At 37.3% G+C, this 20,041-nt stretch overlaps 1 protein-coding gene across 5 annotated transcripts in view; it reads left to right on the top strand.

Annotated features, from left to right (window-relative positions):
- Positions 1 to 20,041, top strand: part of DMD (dystrophin) — a 2,089,750-nt gene that overhangs the window by 1,533,814 nt on the left and 535,895 nt on the right. For all 5 annotated transcript variants that reach the window (XM_079122792.1, XM_079122788.1, XM_079122791.1 and 2 more), the window contains one exon: positions 3,102 to 3,256. In XM_079122792.1, the coding sequence (XP_078978918.1) occupies positions 3,102 to 3,256 (155 nt within the window). The remainder of the gene's footprint in view (positions 1 to 3,101; positions 3,257 to 20,041) is intronic.

Raw genomic sequence — 20,041 nt, forward strand, 5'->3', positions numbered from 1 at the left:
AGTGAACTTCCAGGCAACAGCAGGCAGCTGGTGCTCCACTGGTGGTCGGCAATCAGTTTGCTGTCTGTTGTCGGACAATTGGGAGGTGAACCTCCTGCGTTGGGTGATGGATAGGTGTAAGGCAGGTGATGGACAGGCGAGAGGCAAACAAATGGTGGATGATAGATGCCTGACAGTGAGCAATCTGCACTCAAAAAAGGCATCAATATGCTGGCAGACTGCAGGTGATCACAGCAGACAAATGGGGTAAACAGCAGGGGATCGATAAGCAGCAAAAACTGCCTCGAGAAACAGATATACTCTACTTGAAACCGGAGTTACAGAGCGACAAGGAACGCAGCCTCCCTCTAGTCCACCATCTTGGATCTCCGACCATAAGTATTTGTTTAACAATTAAATCTTTTTTTGGTGGGAGGGGGAGACTGGGAATTGAACCCAGGGATGCTTAAATACTAAGCCACATTTCCAGTCCTTCTTATTTTTTATTTTTGAGAAAGAGTCTTGCTAAGTTGCTGAGGCTGGCCTTGAACTTGCAATGCTCCTGCTTCAGCCTCCCAAGTTGCTGAGATTACAGGTGTGCACCATCACAATTGTCTATAAATCTTTCTTAAAAAGAAGTTTCCTTGGGAAACAGTTACCAGGTTATGGTAACAGTTTTGTGGATGCTTATGCTATTGATTCGAGGGTTAATTTATGATAAAAGCTTATCTTTTATAATGCAAATACTACCATCTGGATAATAAGGGTCCATCAGTCTTTTGTATCTTACTATACATTATTTTTATCACTTGCAGATTCTGAGGAGGGGAAGGAAAGAAATGTAATTTTGTTCAGAAGGAAATTTCTAGGAAAGGCAAGACTGAGGGTTTTTTAACTCAGAAGGACTTTTGAATCAATCAGGAATCTGAAAAGTAGAAAACAGGAGATATGTAACATACAATAAGGGGGAAAGGAAGAGTAGAGTTCATTGGATTAGACACAGGAGAATAAAGGGAAGGGAGGAGAATGGGAAAAGGAAAGACAGTAGAATGAATCAGTCATCACTTTCATATGTTCATTTATGAATACATGACCAGTGTAACTCCACATCATGTACAACCACAAGAATGGGAATTTACACTCCATGTAGGTACAATATGTCAAAATACTCTCTACTGTCATGTATATTTAAAAAGAACAAATAAAAATGTTTTAAAAAGAAAATAGGAACTATGGTGCTTCATGTAAGAAGTATGGAAGGAAAGAAAGACTTTCCACAGATAAATTTTAGTTGTAGTAGTAGTAACTGAGCTCTGTGCCATTAGAAACTCTCTCCTGCTTTTGACTTTAGTTTCTTGGTTTGATAATTTGGTTCTGAAATGCAGTAAACATTATCATTTAGTTTAATTCTAAAGTAGACTGTTCTAGTTAAATGAAATGCTAGATTATATATTTTCAAGGGATAGAAGTCCAATAAAATTCATTGAAACTATGCTAAAAGTACAAGTGTTTGGTTTTTATTATATGAACATCATACTAACACAAAAAAACAGCTATGAAAACAAAAATGATTCTTCTTTTCAGAAACATGAGTTACTTTCAGCTTCTGTTTTCCTTCTAATTCATGACTACAGTTTTTAGGTCATAACACACAGTGTAGATAAAAATTTTGTTGCTTTTTACACAAGAAAACTGTGTTGCTTTTACAGTGATTACTGTGCATGTTTACCATAAGTTGGGCCTTGCATTAATGTATTATATGCTTTTAACACCTCCTGTTTAAATATTAAAGTTAGTTGAGTTTTTTTAGGATTTTGATTAATGAAGATCTTTATTCCTATAGTATATTTATCATTTAAAAAATTTTATTGAAATAAGTTTTAAAAAGTGAGATTATTGGATCATTGGAATTAAGCATTTATATATCACTTGGTATCTATTGCCTAATTCTCCTGATAGATACTATTCCTGGCAATAGTCCATAAATGTGCTAGTTTTCTCAGACTTTCTGGCTCTGGGTTTTGTTTTTTGTTAATTGGTGTTAAATTGTATCTCCTAGATTTAATACTGTATTTGCTTCTTATTTGAAAGTTGGCTTTTTTCTTTTATATAAAATCATTTTATTCTGTCTGTTCTTTAAATTGCCTATTCTTATTTTTCTGCCCATGTAGCATAGCTTAACCCACCATATTGAATTTGATATAACTATATTAACAATGTAATATTAAAAAAATTTTTTTAGTTGTGTGTAGACACAAAATCTTTATTTATTTTATTTTATGTGGTGCTGAGGATCGAATCCAGTGCCTCACATGTGTGAGGCAAGGGCTCTACCACTGAACCACAGCCACAGTCCCAACAATGTAATATTATCTCAATATTTGAAAACTTCCTACCTGCAAAAGTGTTTAATAGAAGTTTCAAGCTGGTATACTTCCAGATACACCTATAATTGATTGACTTCCTTCTTTGAAATGTACTTCCAGTAATGAAATGGCTAATCTGACAACACTTGATTGTCAGAGACAAACACTTGATTGTCAAGACTTGATTGTTTGCTAATTTTGATTTTAGTTCTAATTTTGAAGTAAAGTATGTTTTAAATATGATAATCCTTCAAAAAATTTTGTTACTAGGATAATGGCACTGTCCTTTTGTCAATATTTCTTGTATGCAGGTTTAGTTGAATGCCAGTAGATGGCACTAATTACATAAACAATTCAACAAGTTAATGAAGAGAGGAGAAATGCATGAAACTTTTTTCCATTCAAATTTTGTTATGTGTTACATACGCAACAATTATATAGAAGTACGTTTTTATACTTTGCTCTCTCCTGTGATAAAAACAATTAAGCTCACTTTATTTCCAATTAATTGGTACTAAATTGAAGTAACTGAACCTGGTTATTGCTCGAGCTGCTTCATTTGAAAAGTTTTGTTATGAAAAGGAGGTTAGTTTGTACTGTTATGATAGACTAAATCATATGGTATATTAAAAACAATCTTGCAGACATATCTGACCTGAAGATTCAGAAGCTATTTATAAAGCATTTGAAGAAACTCAACTTACAATTTCAGAAAAATAACCTGGCGTTCATTCTATTTCCCATACACATCTGTAGCAGTTGGCCAAAGACCTCCGCCAATGGCAGATAAATGTAGATGTGGCAAACGACTTGGCGCTGAAACTTCTCCGGGATTATTCTGCAGATGACACCAGAAAAGTACACATGATAACTGAGAACATCAATGCATCTTGGGGAAATATTCATAAAAGGTAGGAACTACATTATTTCTAAAGCTATTATTGACTCTAGTAAAAGGGTGGTGACATCAGATGGACAAGACAAGTTTGTTTTCCCAATCCTGCTAAGTTGGAGCTTGGGAGGATCCAAGATGGCAAATGCTGATTTAACTCACAGGCTTAGCTCAGCCTCCTATTGTAATGATAAAGAACCCAAAGTCTGGTGAAATGAAATGATTTGCCCACTCAAAAAGGTTGTGACAGAATCAAGATTAACAAGAACAAAATCTTGATTTGTAGTGGTAAAAGTCATTTATCAGTCTGCTTTGAGAACTCTATCTGAACAAATACCTTTCTATCCCATCATGGCACATGCTGTCCCATACTTAATTTAACAAAGAAGTCACTTTGAACTTCACGATAGAGTTATAGCTGTCTGTAGAGCTGTTATTGTATCTCAAATTCCCAATGGTAAAATCCATGTAGGGTAATATGACTCATATTTTTCATTTCCCATTACATATTTATGGAAATTCACAGCTCTTTAGAGACACTATCTCCTCAAACTAGTGTCTCCTTATTAATCCCTTGTGCTTTTTTTGCATTAACACTTATTCCAATCATAAATGAAAACATGAATTATATAATTATTTCATGCTTGTCTTACAAATTAGTCTACACTCCATGAGAGCAGAGACTATCTTTCTTCTTTAACACATCCCCAGGTCCTAAACCAGGTGACATGATAGGGAGCTCGTCAATGTTTGCTAAATGATGACTCCATTTGCATAATGAAGTTACCTTCTGTGTACTATGACAAGTGAAGGATCCTTGGACTCTTGTTGAGTTGTGTCAGCAAACAGACAAAAATAGCACCTGAGCAACAAGGAGGACAACAACAGTGAAAGGAGAGTTCTAGAATATGATGCAAATTACTGAAAAATTCAGTTAGGTAGTCTTTATTAAAAGGAAAATTCTAACATTGAGGAAAAAAACAGATTTTTAACTAAGGAGCAGGAAGTCTTAGGAGTAATGAGCTGTTGATACATGGAAATTAAAACCAAGTAAATCTTAAAACTGAGCAAAAGATTGCTAAACTACTCCTGTGAAGATTGATTTAGGCTGATGACCCTAGAGAATAGAGCAGCTCTAGTCCTGAATTCCTAACAGTGTATGTCCAGAGGACTGTGGAAAACAAAATTCAACCTAAAGTTGAGGAACTGAGGCCCTATCAAAAAAACCCTGGTGAAGAAAGAGCACATTTCAAAAGGGAACTGATATTTGGCGGTGGGAAATCTAAGTGTAGATGGCAAGGTTTGGTCCTCATTATTCTCCAAATAAAAATCTGCTATCCATTCAGTAAAACAAAGGCAGATTAGACTTGGGAAGAATTATCTTTATGTAATCAATTGATTATCAGAGAGTCAATCATTAGATCTCAAAGGAAAATACCTGCTTCTCAAACAGAAGCCTCTTTAGGAAAATAAATTAAGATGATAAATTAATTTAGTGAGTTTAGGGATGTAAACTAAGAAGGAATAAACAAAAATGTTTGTTTATAGTACAAAACTAGAGTTTCGGGGGACTGAGCTATTCCATCTGCACTACTCTTTCTGGCATACCCCTCTGTTCATATCATGCTGCATAATGCCCTAAGCAAAACTCTGAGATCTTTGATCACTTTATTAAGGTCTTTGAATTATTTGGGAGAAGGAATTCCAGTTTGTTTTTTGGCTTTGTCCCTAAAATGCTATCTGCTAAGGAAGATATATAGTTACTTCCCCAATGGGTAGAGATGAGACTCAAGAAGCCAACTTACATTTTTACATGGCCCATACAGAATCTGCAATTCACCAAGCTACTTTTGATTCAGGTCTGTAAAGTTCTTCTCCATTCTTTTCTCACTTCATATATACTCTTTCATATATACTCTTCATATATACTCATTCACTTGTGTATTTTCAGTCCACTGATGACTACCCATCTGTATTTCCAGCTAAGAATGCTCTTTTGAGTATTAGACCTGTATATCCTATTGCTGCCTTTCCATTTTAATTTCCCACAGGAGCTTCAAATTGATTGGATGCAAAGCTGAACTCATCTATGCCCTCTCTCAGCCTTTTTCTCTAAATGCAACAAACTTCTCTTCCTATGGTCCCTATCCAGTGAACATTAACACAACCCATCTGGTCGTTCAATTTGGAAAACGAAGATAGTCGTGCTTACCACTTTCTTCTATAACTCCCATAGCTAAACTACAGTACAACCATTTACTGCCTAAATAGCTTTCAAATCCAGTCAATTCTTTCCATCCCTACACCTCTACCGTGATGTTAGGCCTGAATGACCACATCATACATTTTGCTGGTTTTTCTTCCTTTAATCTTTCAACTTTCTACCCATTCTAGGATTCAGGATGATTTTTCTAAATACAGTGTATTCATGTAGCCCAGCCTCCCAATTTTAAAGCTATTAGTAGCTTAACCATTACCTTTAAAGTTAGACCACACTCCTTTAAATGGTTTTACAGTCTTCTGTGATTTGGCCTTTCCTTATAACTGGAGCCTAATTTCCTGTGCTCCTTGGATCCTCCCCTTCCTTCTGTCACATGCAAAAAGTAACAAGAGAGCTGTTTTCATTTCCTCTTGGCTATGTTTTGTCTTCTACATGGCCTGCTGACTTGATATTTATATATCAATATATCATTCCTCTTCTTGGTCTGCTTAAGTTCTATTCATTATCCAGGTCTCAGTGTTAATGTTAATTCCTCCAGGAAACCTTCTTTACCAACCCTAAAAACTCATGCTCTTCTGGTACACTGTTATGTTTATCTCACATTACACCAAAGTGTTTGCTGTTCTTTGTCTCTTATGAGATTGTTTGCACTGTACAGGTAGGTATGTTGGCTGCGTATCCACCATCATATAACCTGGAACTAGTTTGCATATAGTAACTACTCCCCAAACATTTTTGATTGGAACAAACAACAAAAAACTAACTACTAGTGTATGAACAAACAACAACTAACTAACTAACATTATTCTGTGTCAATAGCTCAACACAGAGAAAATCTTATCCATTAGGATTGCTTTTCAGGGTTTTTGTTGTTGTTGTTATTCTAATTAGTTATACATGACAGCAGAATTCATTTCAACTCATCAGTTTTGGGTCACCAAAAAATTCAGTAGTTTATCAAACAGAGATATATTAGTCTCCCATAATGAGAAGTTCAGAGGTAGGAAGATACTGATATCGGTTCAGTGGGCCAGCAATGTCAGCCCTGAAGTCCCTATGTTCTTCCTGGCATTTTCCTCAGAATATGTGCATTCCAGCAGGAAGAAGTAGTAGAAGGGACAGCTCTCTACCATGGAAGCAAAGTCTATCTCAGAGACTTTAGGTCCAGTACTGTGTCACAAAATCATTGTTTATGCCTGGGGATTGAAGTTGGGCCTGTCCAAAGAGAATGTCTGCCACAAAAGATATGGAAACAGGCTAGCATACTGTAGCTGAACTGCATTAAGTTCCTGGGAAAAATAATAACAAACCAAATCTTTGACTGGTGGAGTAGGATTATAGTAAAAATGGGCCATGTGGACTCGATTGTTGCTTTGGTCAGTGTAAGAACATGAGCAAAGTTGCATTCTTTATGGGCTACTGATTCTTTATATTAGAAATTCACATTCTATGTTTGCTATGTGTGTCCATTGTATAAATTAAACCACATTATGATTTGTCTACAGCTTTTTTTATTTTACATTCTTACAGACTCTATGCTAGATAAAGAACAAGAAGTATTTATATGATCTTTTGCATTTTTCTGTGTGGTGCTGGGGATTGAACCCAGGATTTTATGCATGCGAGGCAAGCACTCTACCAACTGAGACATATCCCTAGTTCCTTATCTGTTACATTTTGACCTATTTATCTAATATTTTGCCCAGCTGAACCCAGAAGTGAATTAAAATCATCATCTTTTATATTTGTGCTATTCAGTAGTATAGCCATCAGTCACAGGTGACAATTTTATTATGGTTAAATAAAATTTAAAATTCAATTTCTCTGTCTTGTTAGCTACCTTTCAAGTGCTTAAGAGCCATATGTAACTTATGGCTTCCCTATTAGTGCAAAGTACAATATTTCTATCATCTCCAAAAGTTGTATTGACAGTCCTAATCCAGATCATCTTTGCCTACATTCATCTAAGCAGTTTAGAGTACATGTGTAAGAATTATGTACATATCACCTCAAAAATAGTTACTGTCATATTTTATAAATAAGGAATGCTGCCTTTACAAAGTGGTTCATATATTATTGCATTTCCTTGTCTCTCCCTTATTTCTTCTATTTATCCATTTTCTAGTGGTGGTGTTTCAACTTGAAAAAAACTAAAACTGTGGCAGAGTGGCACTTTCTCTTTTGTTGTTAATCCTATAAATTCATTTTTAAAAGGCAAGATTTATAATATTGATATTTGGATTATGGGAGGAAAAGTATCTCACATCTTTGAAAAAATGCCATGAAAAGCGTTCTGATTGCATCATTTTTCATAGTTCAGGCTAGACACTATCTGACCATTGAACACTAATGTGTTTCCCGTATTGAAACTGACAATCATATGAATAAATCTATGCAAAACTTTTGTATATTTGAAAGTCTATTTAAAGCAATAACATCTTCAATTTAGTTTCAAATTGTCCAATTTTACATAAGATAAATGTTAGCTGGAAGAACTTTATTTTCATATCGTACATTGGCAGGTTGTTATTTCAGCACATAAAACAAAAACTAAACTAATATTTACTTCAGAACCTCTGTTCTGAACATAGATGGTCTACGTGGGAAAATATTTTGTGTTCCTGATCGTATTCCATATAGAGTTCATGTTAACATATAAAGCAAAAAATGTGAGCCTCCACAAATTCATTTCTTTCTCTTCAGTCTCTGTGAATAGATATGGATTTGTGAATAAGACAATATTAGATGTGATATTACAAATTATTATGAGAGGCCTCTAAGGATTAGATTTCAAGGACTGCCATCTGGCTGATGACTTTATGATGACACTGTCATGAGATTTCATTTCCTTATTTCTATTCCAGGATCACTCTTTAAACAAGAAATGAGTATTAACTCTGAATTATCTGCCTGTATCTATATGAGGGCTTCCACAACTTCTAATTGGGCAGGTCAAAGTTCATCAGTAGAGGCCTGGTCCTAGCATGAGAAGTTTCAAAATGGAAGGAAGTTCCTAAGGCCCTTGGCACCAGAATTTTTGTACATTCTAAGAAAAAGTAGTGTATATGTGTATATACATATAGGAATATACACATAAATACATATGAATATGCATATATGCACATTTGTGTATGCATACTATATACATTCATATGGGTACACTGTTCCTTAAAATAATATCATAGTATCCTTCTGTTTGTCCTAATAACACATTTTAGATTCTAATGAACACAATTAATAATTGATAATCGGAAAAAATATTGCCTGGGCTCTCTATCTTTGGCAACCTTGAAGGCACTTATAACTCACTCTTTGCTTCTCTATACCTAGATTATTTCTCATTATCGTGGCCTTAAAGAAACAAGAAAAGAGAAGAAATGAGTCCTATTATGTAGGCAGCAAAGAGCTACTCTACCTTGACACTGGTTCTCTTTCACATTCTCCAACATGTTCCTTTTAGGAACTGTACTTTCTTCTTTCTCTGGGATCTTGGATTTCTTTTTTTTTCTTTTTTTTTATTGTAAACAAATGGGATACATGTTGTTTCTCTGTTTGTACATGGCATAAAGGCATACCATTTGTGTAATCATAAATTTACATAGGGTATTGTTGTTTCATACATTCTGTTATTTTTTCCCTTCCCCCCACCCCTCCCACCCCTCTTTTCCCTCTATACAGTCCTTATTCCTCCATTCTTGCCCCCCTCCCTAGCCCTAACATTAACCGTAACACTAACCCCTCCTTCCCCCCATTATGTGTCCTCATCCACTTATTAGCGATATCATTCGGCCTTTGGCTTTTTGAGATTCGCTTATCTCACTTAGCACGATATTCTCCAATTTCATCCATTTGCCTGCAAATGCCATAATTTTATCATTCTTTATGGCTGACTAATATTCCATTGTATATATATACAACAGTTTCTTTATCCATTCATCAATTGAAGGACATCTAGATTGGTTCCACAGTCTGGCTATTGTGAATTGAGAAGCTATGAACATTGATGTGGCTGTATCTCCGTAGTATGCTGATTTTAAGTCCTTTGGGTATAGGCCAAGGAGTGGGATAGCTGGGTCAAATGGTGGTTCCATTCCAAGTTTTCTAAGGAATCTCCACACTGCTTTCCAGAGTGGCTGCACTAATTTGCAACCCCACCAGCAAAGTATGAGTGTACCTTTCTCCCCACATCCTTGCCAACACCTGTTGTTGCTTATATTCTTGATAATCACCATTCTAATTGGAGTGAGATGGAATCTTAGGGTGGTTTTGATTTGCATTTCTCATATTACTAGAGATATTGAACATTTTTCCACATGTTTGTTGATTGCTTGTAGATTTTCTTCTGTGAAGTGTCTATTCATTTCCTTAGCCCATTTGTCCATTGGATTATTTGCATTCTTGGTGTAGAGTTTTTTGAGTTCTTTATAAATTCTGGAGATTAGTGCTCTATCTGAAGTATGATTGGCAAACATTTTCTCCCACTCTGTAGGCTCTTTCTTCGCATTGCTGATAGTTTCCTTTGCTGAGAGAAAGCTTTTTAGTTTGAATCTATCACAGTTATTGATTCTTGCTTTTATTTCTTGTGCTATGGGAGTCCTGTTGAGGAAGTCTGGTCCTAAGCTGACATGTTGAAGATCTGGACCTACTTTTTGTTCTATAATTTGCAGGGTCTCTGGTCTGATTCCGAGTTCCTTAATCCATTTTGAGTTTAGTTTCGTGCAGGGTGAGAGATATGGGTTTAGTTTCATTCTGTTGCAAATGGATTTCCAATTCTCCCAGCACCATTTGTTGAAGATGCTATCTTTTCCCCATTGCATATTTTTGGCACCTTTGTATAAGAAAATTGTATTTATTTGGGTTTGTGTCCATGTCCTCTATCTGTACCATTGATCTACCTTTCTATTTTGGTACCAATACCATGCCGTTTTTGTTACTATTGCTTTGTAGTAGAGTTGAAGATCTGGTATTGCGATACCCCCTGTTTCACTCTTCCTGCTAAGGATTGCTTTAGCTATTCTGGGTTTCTTATTCTTCCAAATGAATTTCATAATTGCTTGCTCTATTTCTGTAAGGTACGTCATTGGGATTTTAATTGGAATTGCATTGAATCTGTATACCACTTTAGGTAGTACGGCCATTTTGACAATATTAATTTTTCCTATTAATTAGGAAACATGGGAGATCTTTCCATCTTCTAAGGTTTTCTTTAACTTCTTTCTTTAGTGTACTGTAGTTCTCATTGTAAAGGTCTTTCACCTCTTTTGTGAGATTGATTCCCAAGTATTTTATTTTTACCGAGGCTATTGTGAATGGGGTAGTTTTCTGATTATTCTTTCCAACGATTCATCACTTATGTATAAAAATGCATTAGATTTATGTGCATTGATCTTATATCCCGCTACTTTACTGAATTCACTTATGAGTTCTAAAAGTTTTCTGGTGGAATTTTCTGGTTCCTCTAAGTATACAATCATATCAGCAAATAGGGATAGTTTGAGTTCTTCTTTTCCTATTCGTATCCCTTTAATTTCTTTGGTTTGTCTAATTGCTCTGGCTAGAGTTTCAAGAACGATGTTGAATAGAAGTGGTGAAAGAGGGCATCCCTGCCTTGTTCCAGTTTTTAGGGGGAATGCTTTCAGTTTTTCACCATTTAGAATGATATTAGCCATGGGCTTAGCATAGATGGCCTTTACAATGTTAAGGAATGTTCCCACTATCCCTATTTTTTCTAGTGTTTTGAGCATGAAGGGGTGCTGTATTTTATCAAATGCTTTTTCTGCATCCATTGAAATAATCATGTGATTCTTGACTTTAAGTCTATTGATATGGTGAATTACATTTATTGATTTCCTGATGTTGAACCAACCTTGCATCCCTGGGATGAAATCCACTTGATCATGGTGCACTATCTTTTTAATATGTTTTTGTATGCGATTTGCTAAAATTTTGTTGAGAATTTTTGCTTTGATGTTCATTAAGGATATTGGTCTGAAATTTTCTTTCCTTAATGTGACTCTCTCTGGTTTAGGTATCAGTGTGATATTGGCTTCATAGAATGAGTTTGGGAGGGTTCCCTCCTCTTCTACTTTATGGAATACTTTGAGAAGTATTGGAATGAGCTCTTCTTTAAAGGTTTTGTAGAACTCGGCTGAGAACCCATCTGGTCCCGGACTTTTCTTTGTTGGTAGGCTTTTGATGACCTCTTCTATTTCATTACTTGAAATTGGTCTATTTAAATTGTGTATGTCCTCCTCGTTCAGTTTAGGCAATTCATATGTCTCTAGAAACCTGTTGATGTCTTCGAAATTTTCTATTTTGTTGGAGTATAGATTTTCAAAATAGCTTCTGATTATGTTTTGTATTTCAGTCGTGTCTGTTGTAATATTTCCTTGTTCATTCCAAATTTTAGTGATTTGGATTTTCTCTCGTCTTCTCTTTGTTAGTGTGGCTAAAGGTTTATCAATTTTGTTTATTTTTTCAAGGAACCAACTCTTTATTTTGTTAATTTTTCTGATTGTTTCTTTTGTTTCAATTTCGTTGATTTCAGCTCTGAGTTTAACTATTTCCTGTCTTCTACTACTTTTGGTGCTGGTCTGTTCTTTTTCTAGGGCTTTGAGCTGTAGTGTTAAGTCATTTATTTGTTGAGTTTTGCTTCTTTTATTAAATGTGCTCCATGAAATAAATTTCCCTCTGAGTACTGCTTTCGTAGTGGCCCAGAGATTTTGATATGATGTTTCTTTGTTCTCATTTACCTCTAAGAATTTTTTAATTTCCTTCCTAATATCTTCTGATATCCATTCATCATATAATAGCATATTGTTTAATCTCCAGGTGTTGGAATAGTTTCTACTTTTTACTCTTTTTTTATTTCTAACTTCAATCCATTATGATCTGATAGAATACAAGGTAGTATCTCTATCTTATTCTATTTGCTAACAGTAGCTTTGTGGCATAATATATGGTCTATTTTAGAGAAGGATCCATGTGCTGCTGAGAAGAAAGTGTATTCGCTCTTAGTTGGATGGTATATTCTATAAATGTCCGTTAAGTCTAAATTATTGATTGTGTTATTGAGATCTATGGTTTCTTTGTTCAATTTTTGTTTGGAAGATCTATCCAGTGGTGAGAGAGGTGTGTTAAAATCACCTAGTATTATTGTGTTATGGTCTATTTGGTTTCTGAAATTGAGAAGGATTTGTTTGACATACATGGATGAGCCACTGTTTGGGGCATAGATGTTTATGATTGTTATATCTTGCTGATTTATGCTTCCCTTAAGCAGTATGAAATGTCCTTCTTTATCCTTTCTGACTAACTTTGACTTGAAGTCCACATTATCGGAAATGAGGATGGATACTCCAGCTTTTTTGCTGAGTCCATGTGCATGGTATGTTTTTCCCCATCCTTTCACCTTTAGTCTATGAGTATCTTTTTCTATGAGGTGAGTGTCTTGCAGGCAACATATTGTTGGATCTTTCTTTTTAATCCAATCTGCCAGTCTATGTCTTTTGATTGATGAATTCAGGCCATTAACTTTCAAGGTTATTATTGAGATATGATTTGGTTTCCCAGTCATTTGGTTCATTTTTTAAATTTTATTTATTTATTTATTTATTTATTTGACACGACTTGGTTCCTCCTTTATTTGACAATTCATTTAGGATAATTCCTCCCTTTGCTGATTTGCTTCTTTGTTTTTCATTTCTTCCTCATGGAATATTTTGCTGAGTATGTTCTGTAATGCTGGCTTTCTTTTTGTAAATTCTTTTAGCTTTTGTTTATCATGGAAGGATTTTATTTCATTGTCAAATTTGAAGGTAAGTTTTGCTGGGTATAAGATTCTTGTTTGGCATCCATTTTCTTTCCGAGCTTGAAAAATGTTGTTCCAGACCCTTCTAGCTTTTAGGGTCTGGATTGAAAAATCTGCTGATATCCGTATTGGTTTCCTCCGAATGTAATTTGGTTCTTTTCTCTCACAGCCTTTAAAATTCTGTCTTTATTTTGTATGTTAGGTATTTTCATTATAATGTGTCTTGGTGTGGGTCTGTTGTAATTTTGTGTATTTGGAGTCCTATAAGCCTCTTGAACTTGATTTTCCATTTCATTCTTCAAGATTTGGGAAATTTTCTGATATTATTTCATTGAATATATTGTTCATTCCTTTGGTTTGTTTCTCTAAGCCTTCCTCAATCCCAATAATTCTTAAATTTGGCCTTTTCATGATATCCCATAGTTCTTGTAGATTCTGTTCATGATTTCTTACCATCTCCTCTGTTTGTTCAACTTTGTTTTCCAGGTTAAATATTTTGTCTTCAATGTCTGAGGTTCTGTCTTCCAGGTGTTCTATCCTATTGGATATGCTTTCTATGGAGTTCTTAATTTGATTTATTGTTTCCTTCATTTCAAGGATTTCTGTTTGCTTTTTTTTCAATATCTCTAACTCTTTATTGAAATGATCTTTTGCTTCCTGTATTTGCTCTTTTAACTGTTGATTGGTGTGATCATTCAATGCCTGCATTTGCTCTTTCATCTCATCCTTCAGTGCCTGCATTTGCTCTTTCATCTCATCGTTTGCTTCCCTGGTCATTTTAATTATGTACATTCTGAACTCCTTTTCTGTCATTTCTTCTGCCATGCTGTCATTGGGTTTTATTGATGTAACATCTGCATTTGTTTGGGGCATTTTCTTCCCTTGTTTTCTCATATTTTTCAGGTATCAGTGGACCGCTGAGATATTGCAGATTTCCTCTGTTGATTTACAATGTCCCTGAAGATTTCTAGTATACCCCTCTTAGCCTTCAGTAGGCTGAAGACTTGGAGGAAGTTGAGAGTGCAGTGCTCCACAAGGAAGCTGCCTCTCTAGGGGTGGTGGCCTTCAGGTGGGGTATATTCCCTGCTAGTGGGCAGAGGTGCCTCCACTTGTTGACCAATGGTCATCCAAAGGGGAACTAGTCTGCAGGCTGAGGCAAGGCCTGTTTGGGCCTCTGTCTCTGGTTTTACCGTCTTTGTTGGAAAACTTCACCCAGCAGGGAAGGCTCACCCGGTGGGGAGGTCTCGCTGGTCAGTTCCCCTCCTAGAGGTTCCTCTCAATCTACAGCTACCACCTGTGCTGTGCTGCCTTCCTCTGCAACGTTCCCAGGGGCCCGGACCTACCTCCTGGGCCTGGGAGCCTCACCCTTCGCAGACGAGTCTCCTTAGGCAGCCCCTCCTCAGAGAATCTGCCCACAGTCCTGGAACCTTCGCTCCGCCACTAAGCCTGTCTCTGTGCGGCTCTTCCACCCAGAAGCCTCCTAGGTCCTGGGACCCTGCTCTGCACCTAATCACCTGGCTATGCGGCCCCTCCTCTGAGCAGCCACCTGTAGCCCCATACAATCGCTCCGAGTCCCAGTGACCCACCGCACACCTCTTCCTCCAGACAGCTGCCCAGTGTTCCGGTGCGGTCACTAGGAGTCCAAGCAACTCACTGCGCGTCTCCTCCTCCCACCAACCGCCCATAGCCCTGGGCAGTCACTCTGAGTCCGCCCTGTTCCTCCTCCTCCAGGTAGCCCCCCCAGGTGTTCAGGAGCAGTCACTCTGAGTCGCTCTGAGTCACTCTGAGTCAACGTGACCCGCTGCATGCCTCCTCTGGGCAGCCGCCCGGAGCTCTGGTGCAGCCACTCGAGACCAAGGGAGCCACCGTGCTCCTCCTCCAGGCAGCCCCCCGGTGTTGAGGAGCAGTTGCTTTGAGTCCAAACAACTCACCACTTGCCTCCTCCTCTGAGCAGCTGCCTGGAGCTCCAACGCAGTCACTGCGAGTCCAAGCGACCTGCCGCGCTCCTCCTCCTCCTCCTCCTCCTCCTCCTCCTCCAGGCAGGCCCTGGTGTTCAGGAACAGTCGCTTTGAGTCCAGACAGCTCGCCACACAGCTCCTCCTCCGGCAACTGCCCGTAGCTCTGGTATAGTCACTCCAAATCCAAGCGGCCACGCTCTTCCTCCTCCTCCTCCTCCTCCGGGCAGGCCCCGGTGTTCAGGAGTGGTTGCTCTGAGTCCAAACAGCTCACCGAGCAGCTCCTCCTCTGGCAACCACCTGTAGCTCTGGTGCAGTTGCTCCCAGTCCAAGCACCTCGCTGCGCTGCTCCTCCTCCTCCTCCTCCTCCTCCTCCTCCTTCTCCTCCGGGCAGGCCCCGGTGTTCAGGGGTGGTCGCTCTGAGTCCAAACAGCTCTCCTCGCAGCCCCTCCTCTGGGCCGCCACCCGGAGCCCCAGTGGTTGCTCCGAGTCCCAGCGCTGTGCTGAGCGGCCTCCTCTACGATGCTCCCAGTTGTCCGAGTTCACTGCTCCAGCGGGGGGAGGGGTGTCTCACCGGGCAGCTCTATTTCACAAAGTTCCCTGCGTTTCAGGACTACTGCCCCATCCATGACGCCTCCCTAACGGGAGAGACTCACCCGGCTGCTTTGAGTTGGTCCCAAGTCTCTCAATATCTCCTCTTTTGAATCCTGAGTCCTGGAGCAACATGAAATGCAGCCACCCTCTAGTCTGCCATCTTGAAAACCCCCTGGATTTCTTTATTCTAGCTCCTCTCCTCCAGTCAGTCAATATCTTCAAGTCTGCCCCATTCTACAAGAACTTTCCTAGAATTTCTCTTTTCCATCCAGTTTTTTTTTAATCTTTTAGTTTTTTTAATTATTATATTCTTCAGCTCCAGATTATTCTTTGACCAACTTCAATTTTGCTTCCTAGCATGAGAATGAAAACAAGGACTCAATTAACATCTTCCATGATTTTGTAATATCTAATTGCCCTATTTTATTTACCTATCTACTTGACTCTGTTTTAACATTGGTACTGTTAATTAACTCTACTAGGTGAAACTCTCCCTTCCTTGGTTCCCAGAACAATATTATCATGTGGCTTTCCTATTCCTCTTCTCATTTAAGTGTGAAGTACGTAGCATAATGCCTGACACACAGTAAAGTTCAGGAGATATTATCTATTATAAGTACCCTAAGAATTAATTCACTCACTCAAACATTTTTGTGCTAATTGTGTGCTAAGTAGGCTTAGTTTGGGGTACTGGGTAAATAGCAGTAAAAATCCCTATTCTCATGAAACTTATATTCTAGGAAGGAGAAGATGGGAGATAGATGCTGACAAATAAATAATTTCAACATATGATCTGTCAGATAGTGATAAGTGTAGTGTGAAAGCATAAAAAGTGAAAGGAGTTGAAATCATGTGTGTAAGAGAAAGTGTATGTGTGATAGAAGAGAAGTGCTGCCATTTAAATGTGGTGGTAAATAGTAGGGTAGTAGTTAATAATCACAGTATATCTAAAATAGCTAAAAGAGAGGATTTTGAATGTACATACCTTAAAGAAATGATGAAAGTTTAATGTGATAGATATGCTAATGATCCTGATTTGATCATTAGCCAATGTCAGTGTTAATCAAAGCATCACACTGTACCTCATAAATGTGTACAATTATTATGTCATTCAAAAAATAATAACTTTTTAAAGATTAAAAAATAATTATAGTGGTCAAGAAAAGCCTCACTAAAAGGGCAACATTTAAGCAAAATCTAAAGGACCTGGGGTTGGAGCCATATGGATAATTGTAAGAAAAGCAGTCTAGGGGAGTCTTAATAAGTGGAAATCCCCTGAGGCAGGAGTGGCTTGGCATGTTAGAGGAAGCTGAAGGAAACAGGCTTGGCAGCAAAGGATTTAGTGAGCAGAAGTGTGATTGCTAATGAATTTGGAGAGGTAATAGGAATTTGACTATACTGGCTCTTGTGGGCCCATCTAAGAATTTTACCTTTTACTTTAAATGAGAAAAACATCATTGGAGGGTTTTGAGCAGAGGAGTGGCATGTTTTGACTTATCTGGTTCCTCCGTTATAATGTTATAATTAACTAAAGGGAAGTAGTGAGACCATTAGGAGACTGTTGTGACAATTCAATCAGAGATGACTGTGGCTTAGATCAGGATGGGAAAGATAAATGTAGTGAGAAGCAGTTGAATTCTATTATAGTTTGAGTACAAAGTCAGAAATGTTTTATAGTGGATTGGATTTAAGGAAGATTCCATAGTTCTTAGCCTCAGCAACTGGTGGAAGGGAAACACCCATACTGAGATGGGAAGTCCTCAAGGGAAAAATGCATTCTGAGGAAGATGCAGACACTTTTAGTATGCATCCAGGTAGAGATGTGTAGTGGATAGGTAGATATACACATCTTAAGTTCTGGGCAATGACTCAGGATACAAATTTGGGAGTTGTAACAATAATCAGTGTACCTTCTTTCTGTTCTACACAACCTTAAATGTTGGTGTTCTTTTCTTAATTCTCCCTTCTCTTTCTCTCTACACATTTCAAGTAGCTTCATCTATTGGTTTCAACTACGATTAAGATGTCTCAATCTTTATGTTCATCTTACTCCTTTCTCCTGATCTCCCACACTGTATCTTCAGCCACCTACCATACATCTCCACCTATATTTTCTACAGGCTACAAAAAGTCTGAAGTAGGATGTATTACCTGCCCCTAAAATAATGCTAGATTTTCCTGTCTGTGTATTTAATTCCCTAACTTAATTGTCTCTGAAACTGGAAATCTAAGAATTGTCTTCTAACCTTCCATTCCTTTCTTTTTCCTAATCAACTGACACAAGTATTAAATAGGGTTCCAAAATTCTGTGAATTCTATTTCAAAATCTAACCCTTGTTTTCATCCCAGTTGTCACCTCATCCCAAAGCCTCTTTATCTTTTGCCTGGGAAATTGTGTATACCTTTTCTCAGTGCTCTCAGCCATTGAGTCACTATATTTATTTGACCTTCATGCTGGCCTCAGAGTTCTTTTCCTTAAAAATGAATCATATCACTTCCCTCAGTTCCTGGCATTCCTTTTTCCCCCTCCTGAGACCTGATAGATATTTCAATATGTGATATATTACCAAAAGAAAAGCATACTCAAATTATTCTGAAAGTAAAATTAAATAAGTAAGTAAAACTGGTTTTTGTTTTTCAGGAAAGAAAACAAATATTATCATACATTTTTGCTTGCTTGTTTATTTAGGAGAGGGACAAATATGAACTTCATAGAAGAATCATATATACTCTATTCACAAGTACTGTCCTTTCTCCAAACATTTTTGGAACTCATTTTCTAGAACTACCTAGGGACTATTTTATGATTAACAGCAGACTGTTGTATTATTTTATAGCCACACCTTGTGTTTGCTCAGTAATTGTACTCAACAACTGTGAGTTGAGTGAAACAATCAGCTATTGGGCACTAAATGGCTTTGGATCATTTCCAAAAATTTAGAGCATGAAGGCTGCCCTTGAAGCTATGTAAAAGAATGTGACATGATGTTAACTGGACATGTGTTTAAAATACAACACCTAATTAAGTTGGGGACTGTTCATATTTATGACATTTTATTCATAAATATTATAAGTGACAGGACGGTGGTTGTGGCTCAGTGGTAGAGTGTTTGCCTAGCATGCTTGAGGCACTGGGTTCAATTCAGCACCACATATAAATAAATCAAATAAAAGGTCCATCAACAACTAAAAATATTTTTAAAAAATATAATTGACAAAGTCAATTCAACTTTCTCAATTTAGGGTATCCTATTTTTCATCACTCTTGTGCAAAATATACCTTCTAGTCTACCTTAAGCACTTAAAAGGTTTGGCTTTGTTTAAGAATCCAATCCATTAGCTACTCCTTTAAGTACACTTCTTTTGGCGGTTTGAGGAAGTTTCTATGGACTCTTTAAGAGAGGGTTGTGCATATATTTACAAAACACTCCCATGTTTATAATCTGAGACCCAATCTTTCCAACTGATTATGAAGCATAAGAATTCTCACCATCTTACAACAGGATAACATAATACCTGTTACATGAAACCTTGGGGCTCTGAGCTAGAAAGTGTCATGGTCCATATGGATCTAAAAAGTTCATAGTGGTAACTGCCTGCTTCATTTTATGTCACCTCCTTTAAAGTAATTAGAGTGTTTCTAGCTTGCAGGGATTGCATGCAAAGGGAGACATTTGGAACCATGTCATTGGTGATTTACTGGTGTGGAAAATTACCTGGTGATATAGCCAAGTAGCCAATTTCATTCTAACCCAGTCCTATAGTCTGAATTGGGCTCCTCTAGCACACCAAAATATATGCTTAGAAATGTCCCTACATGAAACTTACCCATGAGAAAGCTCTGCAATTAAACTCACAAATGTTTCCTAATGGAAAATTATAGGACACAAACAGACTTTTTTTCATTGATAAATTTAATGTTACAGTGTCTAAAATTAAAACAAATGACAGTATGTTTCCCTTCCTTGGTTTAATGGAACCATTAATGTTAGCAACAACATCCATTTTATTACTTTTCAATTATGTTGATATTGTTCATTTTCTTTGCATCTGCATCATTCTCCAAAAGGTTTTTAAAACATACTCAATAATTAAGTATTGAAATTAGCTAATTTTATTTTTAGAACATTGCATTATTTTGATAAATGAATATAATCACCATTGACTTAATTTTTATCTGTATAATCCTAACAGTTTTACAGTTTGAGAATCTTTTGGCTTTAT

Source organism: Sciurus vulgaris, assembly GCF_902686455.1.
Source record: "Sciurus vulgaris genome assembly, chromosome: X".
Taxonomy (NCBI): domain Eukaryota; kingdom Metazoa; phylum Chordata; class Mammalia; order Rodentia; family Sciuridae; genus Sciurus; species Sciurus vulgaris.